Here is a 12407-nt window from a genome sequence, read left to right on the forward strand (position 1 = left end):
ATGGTGCTCGTTCCCTTCCCAATTTAAGCATCCTCAGAGGTCCTCCAGTGGAGGCTACCTATTACTTTTGAAAAAGGGCCTTGGAGAAGGAGGAAAAGAGGAAAGAAGGACACGAAGCTTTAGGAAGTGTTGGTTAGTGAGCTCAGTGGTAGGGACACAGATCTCATTTGAGCCTGTGAGAGCCTGTTAAGGTGGGCAGTATCATCCTCAACTTGACAACCTGCAGCTCAGCTAAGTGAAGTGAAATTGTGCAGTCAGGGGTGGAAGCCAGGCTAGAGCTCAGGGTCCCTGATTCCTTCCACATTCAGCCCCACGTGGAATCAATCTGAACTCTAGAGGAAGCGATAACAGAGCAAAGCCCCATATTGAGGACTCCTTGGGATGGACTAAAACCCAGGCTCCAGCTATCTTCACAGCCTGCACAGACCCAGCGTCTAACCCCTAGACAGATGGTTCTTCCCAGAGCAGTGGGGTAGGTTGGACTCCTTGGTGAATCAGATGGAAGCTCTGGATCCTCTCTCTGGGAAACGTACAGTCACCCACCTCCACATACAACCTTGGCTGATATTTGGAGGGGCCCTAAGCGTCAAACAAATTCTCTTTGAAGCCCAGGAGTCTCCCATGTGGACTTAGATAAAGAAAGAGAAAGTGTTTGGGAGAATGAAGGAAGGAACAGCGCGCTCTGGCAGGGGAGGGCATTGCGGAGCTCGGTGGCCCAGGACCTCCCCGGGCGCGGCTTGCTGGTGTTCCATGAGGTCACCCAAAGCATGCCACAGCTCTGGGGGCCTGAGAGAGGCAGGGCCTCAGGCCGCCTTGACCCGTCCTGGAACTGGGTTTTGCTCTAATAAAGGAAGTGGTGTCCATTCCCCAACTTAGCTTCCCAAGTCTCCTTTTGGAAATCAGATCTCTTTCTCCGAAGCCAGCAGTAGCCACAGTTAGAATAAAAACCCAGAGTGGTTTTGGTCTCAAGGTACCGCCCACCTGCCAAGGACAGGGTGGCGTCAGGCTAACCCAGCCCTAGCCGGCCTGTTAAAAATAATGATTACATAAAGAAAACATCCCCAGAAAAAGAATCCTGACTAATCTCAGCTGGACTGGAGTAAAGGTCTCCCGTCCTGACCCACCTCTGAGGTGAGACGGGCCCAGTCTTCCTTGAATTGTTGTCTCTGTTCCATTCATTCATGTGCTTGCTCAGCAGGCACCCAGACAGTGTGGGTTTCGCGGCTGTTCCACTTCCAGCCTCTTCAGTCCACTTTAGGCCCCGTAACCTCAGCCCCAGCAAAGGCAGGACCTCCTCCTCCCCTGCCCTTCCCGCTTTTTCTCTCTACTGCCTCTACTCCAGTTTTCCACTCTCCCTTTCTTTCTCCTTCCTCTTTCTCTCGTCCTCCCTCTCTCTTCTAAGATTCCGGCGGTGTTAGTTTTCCATCACTGTAAGGAATCTCTGACACCTCTGAGATGATCAACTTCTAGAGAAGAAAGATTTATTTTGGTTCAGGGTTTCAGAGATTTCAGTCTATGGCCACTTGGCCCCGTCATTTTGGGCCTGTGGGAGGCTCGATGCATCCTGGTGGGAGTGCATGGCAGAGGAGGCAAATCCATTCATTTCATGGTAGCCAAGAAGCAAAGAAGCAGAAAGGGGTCAGGATCCCAATATCCCCTTCAAGGTCACGCTCCCAAAAACTAACTTCCTTCCACTAGGCCCGACCTCCTAGAAGGAAGAAGAAGTTCCCCTGCCTCCCAATAGCACAATGGACTATGGACCATGCCTTCAGCAGCTGGGCTTTGGGGCAACTGTGAAGATCCAAACTCCTACCTTCCACCTGTCCTGTGCATCCTCTTACCTCATTGCCGCCTTAGCTGTCACTTCCAGCGGCTCACAGGTATGTGTAGAAAGGACCTGGGGGCAGTCCCAACCCCAGGACCTCGCTGGAGGAAGGAGGCTGGCAGTTGTGGTCAAGGTACTCCCAAGCATAAGAAGCAGCTTCATGGGTGACCCTCTGTCTTCTCACTGCTTTAGAAAGCATGCACACAGTTCTCACTGCTTCTGGCTCAATAAGAGGGAAACGGCCCTGCCAGTGAATTGTCTCATGAGAATTAATGTCTCAAGGTCCTGACTCAAGGCTGACATGCCTCATCCAGTTATCCTAAATGTGTGGCTCTAACAAAGGATTTCTGGAAAAGAATTTCTGTTGTGAAAATCAGGTCTGCCAACCCCAGACCCCTGGCTGTTTCTCTAGGTATCCACTAGGAAGGACGCATGTTGGGACTGTTCAGCTGCATGGGCCTGGCTAGCTGTTTCACATATTCCACTTCCATTTGCTCCCCTCAACAGGATCTGCAGGAAATGAATGATTATCCTCATTCCACAGAGGAGCTGGCGCCATGGAGGGGCGGTGTAGATGGGAGCATTGAGGGTGGGATGGTAGGAGGTCAGTATCCCAGCTCAGACAGGTTAAATCATTGGCCCAAGGTCACACAGTTCTGGGGCTGAGGGGCCAGCATCTTCTACCTGCAGCTAGGTCTGGCTAGAGACCCAGTGGAGACAGACACTCAGGGCCAGAGCCAGCCTGAATGGGTTCAAGCCCAAATTGGCCTGTGAAATCTACCTGTGAGTCCTCTGTCAAGTTACTCTCTGTGCCATGCTTTTCTTCATCTAGAAAATGTGAGTGATGAAAAGAACCTTTACCTCCTGGGCTTGTTCAGAGGATTAATCTACATAGAGGGCTTAGAACAATCAGAACAATCTTTGCCTGTCTAGGCACTCGAAAGTAGCTACTAGGACTTCCAGAGGCCCCCGTTCCCCAAGTCTGCAGAAATGCCCACGTTGCTGGGAACAGGCTGGAGGACCACCTTGGGTGAGGGTGACGGGCTTCTGTTCCCATCTCAGATGTGGAGCCTGAAGCCTGGCAATAGGACGGGACTGGCTTAGACCCCTGTGGAAATGCCACATTTCAGCCAGCCTTTCTTTCTTTCTGTTTCTTCCTCCATCCCTCCCTCCCTTCCTCCCTCCCTCCCTCCCTTCCTCAGCCTCTTTCTATGCCCCATTTCTGCAGCAGGAATTTTGTCCAAAGCACAAGTTAGAGCAACTGACGAGCCCTCCAGGAGTTGGGGAGAGCATGAGGTTCCAGAAGAACACTTGTAACAAAGACTGAGAAAGAAGATCATGGAGAGGGAAAGGGCACAGGATGTGAGCCCCTCCCTGGCTGTTCCAGTGGACTCCATGGAAGTCTGCAGCCAGTAACACCAGGAAGAAGAGACCCAGCTCCATGGAGCCTGGGGAGCTGGGGCCATGGTGGAGCGGTGTGAATGGGAGCACTGAGGGTGGGGTGGTAGGAGGACAGCATCCCAGGGAATTGCTCTGGACAAAATTCTGACACCCAGACATGGACTTGAATGACAGATGTGATGGACAGAGATTGACAGACGTCAATAGTGAGAAGTTAAATCATTCACTAACTCTTCATTCGGTCCTTCCTTCATTTGTTCACCACTGAGCTCCTGAGCACTGAGCTGGCTCTGGCACTAATAATGGAAGCATCTGCAGGTGAGCAAACAAGCAACAGGGTATCCCTGTGAGGAGCACCTAAGGTGGAGGTATTCTGCCTGGGATAGTGCAGGACAGCTTCTCAGAGAAGATGACAGCTGAGTGGGCCTGGAGGGATGAGTAAGAGTTTGATAGGCAGATGATGCAATAATGGAATGGGGGGGCGGTGGCGAAACAGGAGAGGGGTAATCTAGACACAGGCAACTCCAGTTGCATATCAATCTGATTTCCTCCTCTGTGCTGTGTTTTTGTTTTGGTTAATCAGAGCCAGATCAGAATTCCTTGTAAAGTCCTAGCCTCTAGATTGACCTACACAAGGGAGCTCCTGCTTTCTTCTCCCCCGAATTAAAAACAAAAAAATAAAGGACGCAGTGGTACATGCCTGTAATCCCAACGACTTGGGAGGCTGAGCCAGGAGGATTGTGAGTTCAAAGCCAGCCTTAGCAACTTAGCCAGGCCCTAAGCAACTCAGTGAGCCCTGTCTCTAGATAAAATATTTTTAAAAGGTTGGGGATGTGGTTTAGTGGTTAAGCACACCCCAGATTCAGTCTCTGGTACCAAAATAATAAAAATAAAATAAAATAATAAAAAAGGGCTGTGAATGTAGCTCAGTGGTAGAGTACCCCTTGGTTCAATCTCTGTTATTCCCCCCACACACACACACACACAAAGAAAAAGAAAAAAAATACAAAAAAATAAAAACAAAGAGACCTCTCTGGTGCTAGGATTTCCTATAACAGAGAACAAGGCTTTAACTCCATAAGTTCTTGCTGTCTTGCAATCCTACGTCCTGCGAAATACAACATACTTGGACCTTCATTCATACTAGCATGTTAATGACTGGCGTCAAATACTTTCTTGTGCATATGTTCGATGAAGAGAGAGTGACGATCTTTGGAAATGTGTTTCATACTGGAGGTGGGGCAGCAGGAGCATGGTAATTAGTGGGAGTCCCTGCATGGGGTGGGAAAGAAATCAAGAACTGAGATGAAGAGTATTAGAGATCAATGTTGCAGTCCTGCCCAGGGAAATCCAGTTTGTCGCAATCCAGCACTGAGGCCCAGAGGTGGAATGGTAACACTGGTGCTTTCATATCTCCCCACTCCCTCCCCATCTTTCCCCAGGTTCCCTGGGAGCTGGTTGCCACCTCTAACAGGGTCCTAAGAGAAATGAGGTCCCTAATCGATTTGCCAGGAGTACAAACAGTATTGTCTCCTCAGGGGAGGAACACGGGGACCCTGCTTCCATGGCTGGATGTAGCTGGGGTGGGGTGGGGTGGAAGGGGCTGGGCTGTGGCCACTGTGTGCACTGAGGATGGCACAGACCCCACACCCCCTGCCAGGCTGAGCAGCCAGTGTGCTGGGAAGGATGAAGGATCCCAGGAGCTGTGTCCCTGTGGAGGTAGCTTCAGAGATGGTGGCACTGGTGGCACGGCTCCCTTCTCCATGGTAACTGGAGAGCCGCCACATCAGGGAGGGCCACCGCGGCAACAACTGCTTCAGAACAGCTCCTCTGGGCCTCCTGGCCTCCTGGGTTTGCCCTGGTCCTCCCCAGGGGTAGCTGGTTGGCCTTGGGCCACCAAAAGGAGGTGAGATGCCTTCTCGGTGAGCCTGGCTTCTGGGCATGGAGGGAAGTCTGTTTGCTCTGATCAGATCAGATTGATAAGGGATTTGAAGTTGGCTGGGCTGAGGGGTTGAGGGAGAGGTGCTAAGGAGAGTCTCTCGGATGTCAGGACTGGAGTTGAGGCTTGGGCTAAGGAATCCTGGTTTCTAGTTCCCCACAGGCCTCCTGAGGGCCGGTTCTACCCCTGGGTCTATGAGCCAGAGTTCAGGAAGCCCTGGTGTCAGTGGGATCTGGAGGAGCCCCACTGTCCCACCCTAAGGCCTGAGCAGACCCTGGAGTCTCCCAGGTCAGGAAAGAATGTTGGGGCTGTTGGCTAGAAGGGAACGACAGGCCAGGCAACTTGGCTCAAGGTTCTGCCTCTTCCATACTCCTCAGCCTCACTCCCTTCCTCCTTCTCCTCTCTGCATCCCCTCCTTCATCCCACCCTCCTCTTCCTCTCTTCCTTCTCACTCATTTCTTCCTTTCTCATCATCTCTTCGTTCACTGTTAACATTTTGCTGAGCATCGACTATGCATGGAGCCAGGGTGGATCAGCACCCTTGCCCAGCTCGCAGTGCAGGGGGCCAGGATTTGATAAGAACCAAAAAGGACCTAGTGGGAAGTGGGAAGTTCTGAAGAGAGGAGAAGAGGAGCTATGGGTATGGGACTCTCCCCTTCCCCTTCCCCCCCTTCCCCTGTTTTCCTCTCCCAACCCTCCTCATTATTCCGACAGTTTCTCCGGCAGGAAATGCATAATGTAGAGAAGAGCTTTCACATGGTTCCCCAAGGACTCCCAGGAATGCCCTAGAAGGGAGGCACACAAGCCATCTGGAGGCAGCTCGGTGGGTAAGGAAGGATGGAGTTCAGCATCTCTGGGCAGGTCCATCTCCTGAACCTGCGCTCATTCATAAAATACGTACCGAGTCCCCAGCACTGTGCTAGGCCCTAGCAACCCACTGGAAGGCAGGCAATAAACAAACACAGAGTTACACAGTGACAAGCTTCTGGAGAAAACCAGCTGGCTGAGGTGCTAAACAACTCGGGTGGAGGGCCTGGAGGTGGTGAGGGGAACCCAGGGGGGTGTGGGGGGGCGCAGCACTGTAAAAACACTTGTGAAGAAGAGATTGGCAGGTGTGAGAAGCCGAGGGTAACGGAGCTGCTGGTTCCCAAGGGCTGAGGGCTGAGAGCAGAAAGGGACAAACAGAGTCTGCAGAGGCAGGAAGTAGCCTGAGCAGCATCAGGGCCTTGAGGGGCCCCTGAGGAGTTGGGATTTTATTCGAAATGCAGTGGGAATTTAGCCACTGAAGGTTTTAAGCAGGGGTAATATGATCCTGGTTTCATTTTGAGAAACTCTCTGGCTTCTGGGTGGAGATGGGGTGGTAGAAGGGCAGAGGGGACCCAGGGAGAGTGGGAGGAGCCTCCTGCAGAACTCCAGGCAGTCCCTGCAGGGGGCCATGAGCCACAGTGCTGAGGGAATGAAGAGAATATTTAAAATACATTTCAGAACCAGAAAGATAGAACTTGCTAATGGGATGGAGTGTGGGGTAGAAAATATATATTTTTGCCAATTGTCTTCTGGCCTTTCTCCCCCACTAGAATGTAAATTCCATGAGGGTAGTAATCCTATCAGTCTTATTATTACTGTTGTTTCCCCAGGACAGGCTTATTTATTTATTCATTGCAGTGCTGGGGATCGAACCCAGGGCCTTGTGCATACCAGGTAAGAGCTGTACCACTGAGCCACACTCCAGCCCCAATACAGGCTTTCCATAAAGATTTCATGCATGATAACTGAGGGAGTGAAATAGGGAGGCAGAGGCGTGAAATCAAAGTCAGTGTCAGGGAAGCAGTGACAGTACTGTGTCTGGGTCAAGCAGGCAGTTAGTGAGCATGGGTAGCATGAGAGGTAAGGACCTGGCTATTTGGGCCAGTGCTGTACACCCAGCAAGTACAGCAGCACCAGGAATGGAGGAGAGGCTCCGTCTGTGTCTCCCGAATGACGGAAGAAACGAACAGCCTTGAGAGGGGATTTCTGATTTCTGGACTGAAACCAGAAATGTGGATGTTACCCGTTCCTGGAAGTGTTGAAGGCCACAGGAGTAGGTGAGGTCAACTAGGAAAGCATCTGGAGAGAGAAAGGGGGTAGCCCCACCCCTGACCAACAACCAGGGATTGCTGATTTAGGAATCAGGGACCTTGACTCAGCTAAAAGCAGGACCCCACATTTTCCAGAGACCAGTACGGGGCAGCGCTGGCATATGTGCATTAACCACCATCCTTCCAAGGCCTCCTGGGGTGGGGGTGCAACTGAGATCACCCAGGAGAGAGCCAGAAACTTGGGAGTCCTCTGGCAGCCCTCTGTAGTGATGTGTGCTGTCCTGGGCCTAGGTATGGTGACTCCAGACCCAGGAGACTGAGGCCAGCTTGTGTGACACCTATTGTGGGTACCAGGGTTTGCACACAAAGGCTGGGAGCCCCTAACTGAAGGAAAGCGTTCACTGCAATGATGCCTCCTGGAGCAGGGGGGTGGGGTCAGGTGTGCAGAGTCTGGGTCACATCACAACCCAAGCCCAGGTGTCCACCTACCCACTGCAGACAAGACGTGCTACATGTTCCTTTGCCTTCCTTATACCCATGATGGGTGGGGAAGAAGCAGAGCGAGTCTTGCTGGGAATTCTGCTCTGGAGTTAGGGAATTGGGAGGAAATCACACTGAGAAAGGAGCTGATCTGACCCCTGCTCACAAGCCCTGGGTTCTGGACAGAACTGGTTGCACAGCCCCAGGTGAGTCAGTCTTCCAACTGGAGGAGGTCTTCTAACCAACCTCCATGCCGAGCAGAAGTTCTTCCCATGAACCCCTGGCACAACACATTACCGTCCAGTGTCTCTTAACATGTCCAGGGAATGGAGTGGTGATTTTTCTAGAAAGAGTCTCTTTTCAGAAAGACCCGGAGGACCTACACCAGATGTTCATGTTGCTACCTTCAGAGGGAGGAGAGGGATGGGGGTTTCCCTCTTGATTATGAGATGTTTTGCAATACCGTGCATTAAATTTCTACTAGCAAACAAAACAACAAGTTTCTTCTTTATCCAAATGCAAGTGTTTCCTAACACTTCCAGGTATCATTGGAAACCCCTTCCTCTCAGGATCTTTCAAATACCTGAAAAGTAGAGATCAGGTTTCCACTGAATCTTCTCCAGGTTAGATCTTCCTCATGTAACTTGGTCCCCAGACCAGTCCCTCCCAGGCACCTCTTCGGTGTGCCAGAGAATAAAACTTCGGAGCATTGCACAGGGAATGGACCAGTCACTTCCTGAGCTGGAGGTTCCCACTGGCTAGTTAGCGAAGTCTGAGAAGACATCCCTTACCCCTTTGTGTGTGGGCACGTGTGTATGTGTGTGTCATGGGGTGCACACACATAAAAGGAAGAGTGAGTTAAATCACCCCTTTCCCTGAGTTCTAGTTTTCTTATCTATAAAGGGGAAACAATGCTTTCACTGTAAGAATCAACTGAGATTAAGGAAATGAAAAATTTAATAGCACAAATTCCCACACTAGGGGCTAATGCCTCCTAAGCCATGTTTGGTTTAGACAGGGGCTAGACATTGGGCCCACAGAGCAAGGCTGCTTGGCTCGGAATCCAGGCTTTGCCACTTGCAGGCTGTGTGGTGTTTTGTTTTTTAATCTTTTTTTGTAATTGTTGATGGACCTTTATTTTATTTATTTTTATGTGGTGCTGAGAATCAAACCCAGGACCCCACACATATCAAGCAAGTGCTCCACCACTGAGCCACAACCCCAGCCCGGGCTATGTGTTTTTGACTTGCAGTTTTCTCCTCTGTGGAACAAAGATAATGATAACACCAATCTTGGAATGCATTTTTATGAGCATTAAATGTATTGCCATGCACTTGATAAATGGCAGCTGTTTGGAATTATCCCTACTCTTACTCTTTTGCATGGAGATAAGGGCTTCACTGGAACAAGGCTAATTCCTAGCACCTATTTTGAAAATTGAGGGCATCAAAACAAAATGGTCATGTTATTCGACTGAGTTGCTCCACAGCACCCCCAACCCCCACATTTGTAAGCGACGGTTATGCGCCAGGCGCTGTGCCGAAGCCTCTGCAGGCACCAACTTGTTTCATCCTCCTGACAGCTCAGTGAGGTAGAGCCCATTGTTGCTCCCATCACCAAGATGAGAAGGGGAGATTCAGACAGGTTAAGTGCCATCACAACTAGAAAGTGATGGAGCCGGGGCTCAAACCCAAATCCTTTTGACTTCAAAAACCCCTCTCAATCACCACAGTGTCCTGTTATCTTAAGCAGTTCCCCAGTTTGGGCTCCCCTCCAGCTCCCGGCTGCCTCAGAGTAGCTTCCTTGACAGCAAGGCTCGCTGTCTCTGCAAGGTGGGGCCTCCTGCTTCTCTCACCCAGATCTGCCCTCCTGTACACTCTGCCCCTCTCTTCCTCCAGGGCTCTGGGTGCATGGTGACACCATGCACCCCAGCTGCATCCCCTTGGGTCCCCTCAGGATCTCCCTGCCATATGATATCCCTGGGCTGCTTGCTGGGTTCTCAGTCTCTGACCATGAAATGGTTCCACATTGATCTACAAAAACAAAAAAACAGCCATTCTGGACGTGGGCCCTGATGCGTAATATCATTATGGAGCCAGCAGTGCATCCCATCCCATTATCGCCTGGCCAAGCTCCTCTGAGCAAGCCTGGCTGCAAATGGCTTTCTTTGAGGGGAGGGGGGCACAGCCCCTATCTGCCCTCCACTGTTGGAGGAGAGATTTTATCTTTAATTGACAACTGGCTGCCTGCCACCACCCTACCTCTTCTGCCAGCCCAGGCTCCCAGCTGATTTTCTCTGACACTTCAGGAACCGGCTTCTCCTTGCTTCTTCCCTCCCCTCAGCCCTGGGGCCCTCACCCTGATGTTCCGTGCTGTCCCGGAGGCCAGCTCTGGGTGTGCTCTTGTCCTTCCTTAGTGTGATGGACATGGAGATTTCAGAAATCTGCAGAGAAACACTTGAGAGCTGCAGGCTAAGGGTGAGAAGAGAGCTGACACTCATTGTATGTCTACCGTCTGCTGTGTGTAGATACATGCCACCCGGCCGGCAGGCTCTCACACTGCCGCCCGAGACAGCTGCTGTTCTTGTCCCCATTCTACAGACAGGGCAACTGAAGCTTGGGGAATTGTCCCCAAGTTATCCAGCTAGTAAGGGGCAGACCAAGACTGAACGGAGGTCCCCATGACTCAACTTTTGCCTCTAGTGAGAGTAAGGAGTAAGACATAGAATCAACAACAACAACAAAAACACAAGCATCCAGACCCAGTACATAATTTGCAGAGCCCAGTGCAAACTAAAACCATAAGACCCCTTGTTCAACAATGATTAATCCTACAATGGTGACAGCTGAGCATTAAACCCAGCATGGGATCCCTCTGAGTGACTCCAAGGGTTACAGCCCATGAAGCTACTCTGCCTGTGCCCCTATATGAATGTGCAGGACAGCAGTGAGAGTCATGGCCCATGTGTAACCATTGCTTGCCATCCCCCGCCCCCATCCTACCCAGGTCTAGGTGTGCTCACTGCCTACCCAGAGGCTGCCCCTGGTAGTGCTACCGGTCCCTTGTTGGCTTAAGTCCATTAACCATCCAGTCATCTCAATGAGTAGCATCCCCAGGGCCTTGGCCCACTTAGAACTCGTGCAATGACAGGGAGAGGCAGCCCAGGCACAAACAAGCAGGAGCAGAGGGGACCTGCCTAAACAAAGACTTCTTCCTTGTGAGGGGGACTCAGGTGGCAGCAGTAGAGATCAGACCACTGCCTGGAAGTCAGAGGTCCAGGGTTAGACCCTTTTGTGTGGCCTTGAGCAGATTTCTTTCCTCTGAGATTTTACCTCTGGCTGCGCTGCATGGAGAACCCCTGGTGGGGCAGGATTATGCTCAGATGTGTAGCATACTTCAGGTGTAGTGGGTGGGGGCCCAGGGAGGTCCCCACAGACCCAGAGTCAGAAAGGAGAGGCAGACACTCACATAGAGGAGCAACAGGACACTCGGATGTCTTTATTGAGGTTCGAGCACAGCATGACAGTTGAAGGCATGCAGACAGGGCAGCAGGGCCCGGCCTAGGCGTGCCTCAGACACACATGAGGAGACAGCTTGAGAGAAGGACTTAACCAACACCAGGGAGGGGCAGGGGGGAGGGCCGAGGCCAAGGCTGAAGGGGTCACCTGGCCTCTGCTATTGCACGCATCCTCTGGCCACCGGCCAGGAAGTACAGTATTGCAACTGGTCTCCTCTTGCCCGAGGTGTCCCCTTCTCAGACCCCTGAGCCAGATGGGCAGACAGACCCCTTTCCTGCCCGTCTGCCCAGCAGCATCTTTGAAAACAAATGGATGAAGGAGACAGAACAAATAAATCAAAAATGAAAGTGACAAAATGCCCCCCTCTATCAAGGACACAGATGGGGTGTTGGAAGGAGTGGAAGAGGCCGCAGAGGAGCCCCTGGAAGTCCCCCCACAACTGGGGTGTGGGGTGGGAGGTAGAACCCCAACCTGGGGTGGGGGTGGGCTAGTGGAGCAGTGACCCTGGGGGGCAGTCTGGCCGCCTACAGACTTCAACAGACCACCTGTTGACAGGGTAAACACCCCCAGAGAGTATCCTGGGACCACCCAGGTAGATGGGTGGTTCTCAGGTGCACTTTTCCTGGGACATTCCCCACACACAGTCAGAAGAAACAAGGAATCTTTGCGGGAAAGAGGATAGGAAACTTGGGGCGGGGAGAGGGTTCAGGGAGACATAGCCTACAAAGAAGACAGACCACCAATAGCACGTGCACTACACACAAGAGTATAGTATGTATGAATATAGATACTATATGTGCATATATATCTCTTCAATGTACAGTAGAACAGAACATCAGACCCAGATGGCTCTGGGCCCCGAGGGTCGCATGGGAGGTTTTCCACCAGTCTTGTGCAAACAAGGATATCTGAGTCTTTCCCAGTGAAAGATTCGTGCCTGGGTTCCAGAGTTTCCCTAAGCCTCTGGCTTTCTGTCTGTCTGCCTGTCTCTCTCACGTTGGTGCCGCTTTAAGAGAGAGTGAGGACTTCAGCCTGGGCATAGTTGGACGAGAGGGCGTCTTGGCAGGTCTCTGTGTTTAAAGAGCACAGGTGTGAGACACTGGGACGCACGCTTTCGGCTCAACATTGCCTTCTGGGGGCAAGGAGTTCAGCAAAAGAAAGGGAGA

General features: G+C 51.6%; 1 protein-coding gene across 3 annotated transcripts in view; it reads right to left on the reverse strand.

Annotated features, from left to right (window-relative positions):
- Nucleotides 1-12407, reverse strand: part of Kcnc4 (potassium voltage-gated channel subfamily C member 4) — a 43873-nt gene that overhangs the window by 8816 nt on the left and 22650 nt on the right. Inside the window, exon 4 of one of the 3 annotated variants that reach the window (XM_046467251.2) lies at nt 11193-12311. The exons of 1 other annotated variant lie outside the window; for it this stretch is intronic. In XM_046467251.2, the coding sequence (XP_046323207.1) occupies nt 12250-12311 (62 nt within the window). In that variant the 3' untranslated portion in view covers nt 11193-12249. Of the gene's footprint in view, nt 1-11192; nt 12374-12407 lie in introns of those variants that run through there. One more of the 3 variants, XM_046467252.2, reaches the window with a different exon arrangement.

This window comes from Marmota monax, unplaced genomic scaffold (genome assembly GCF_021218885.2).
Source record: "Marmota monax isolate L192 unplaced genomic scaffold, Marmota_monax_Labrador192_F-V1.1 WCK01_AAM20220418_F8-fsc00181, whole genome shotgun sequence".
Classification (NCBI taxonomy): domain Eukaryota; kingdom Metazoa; phylum Chordata; class Mammalia; order Rodentia; family Sciuridae; genus Marmota; species Marmota monax.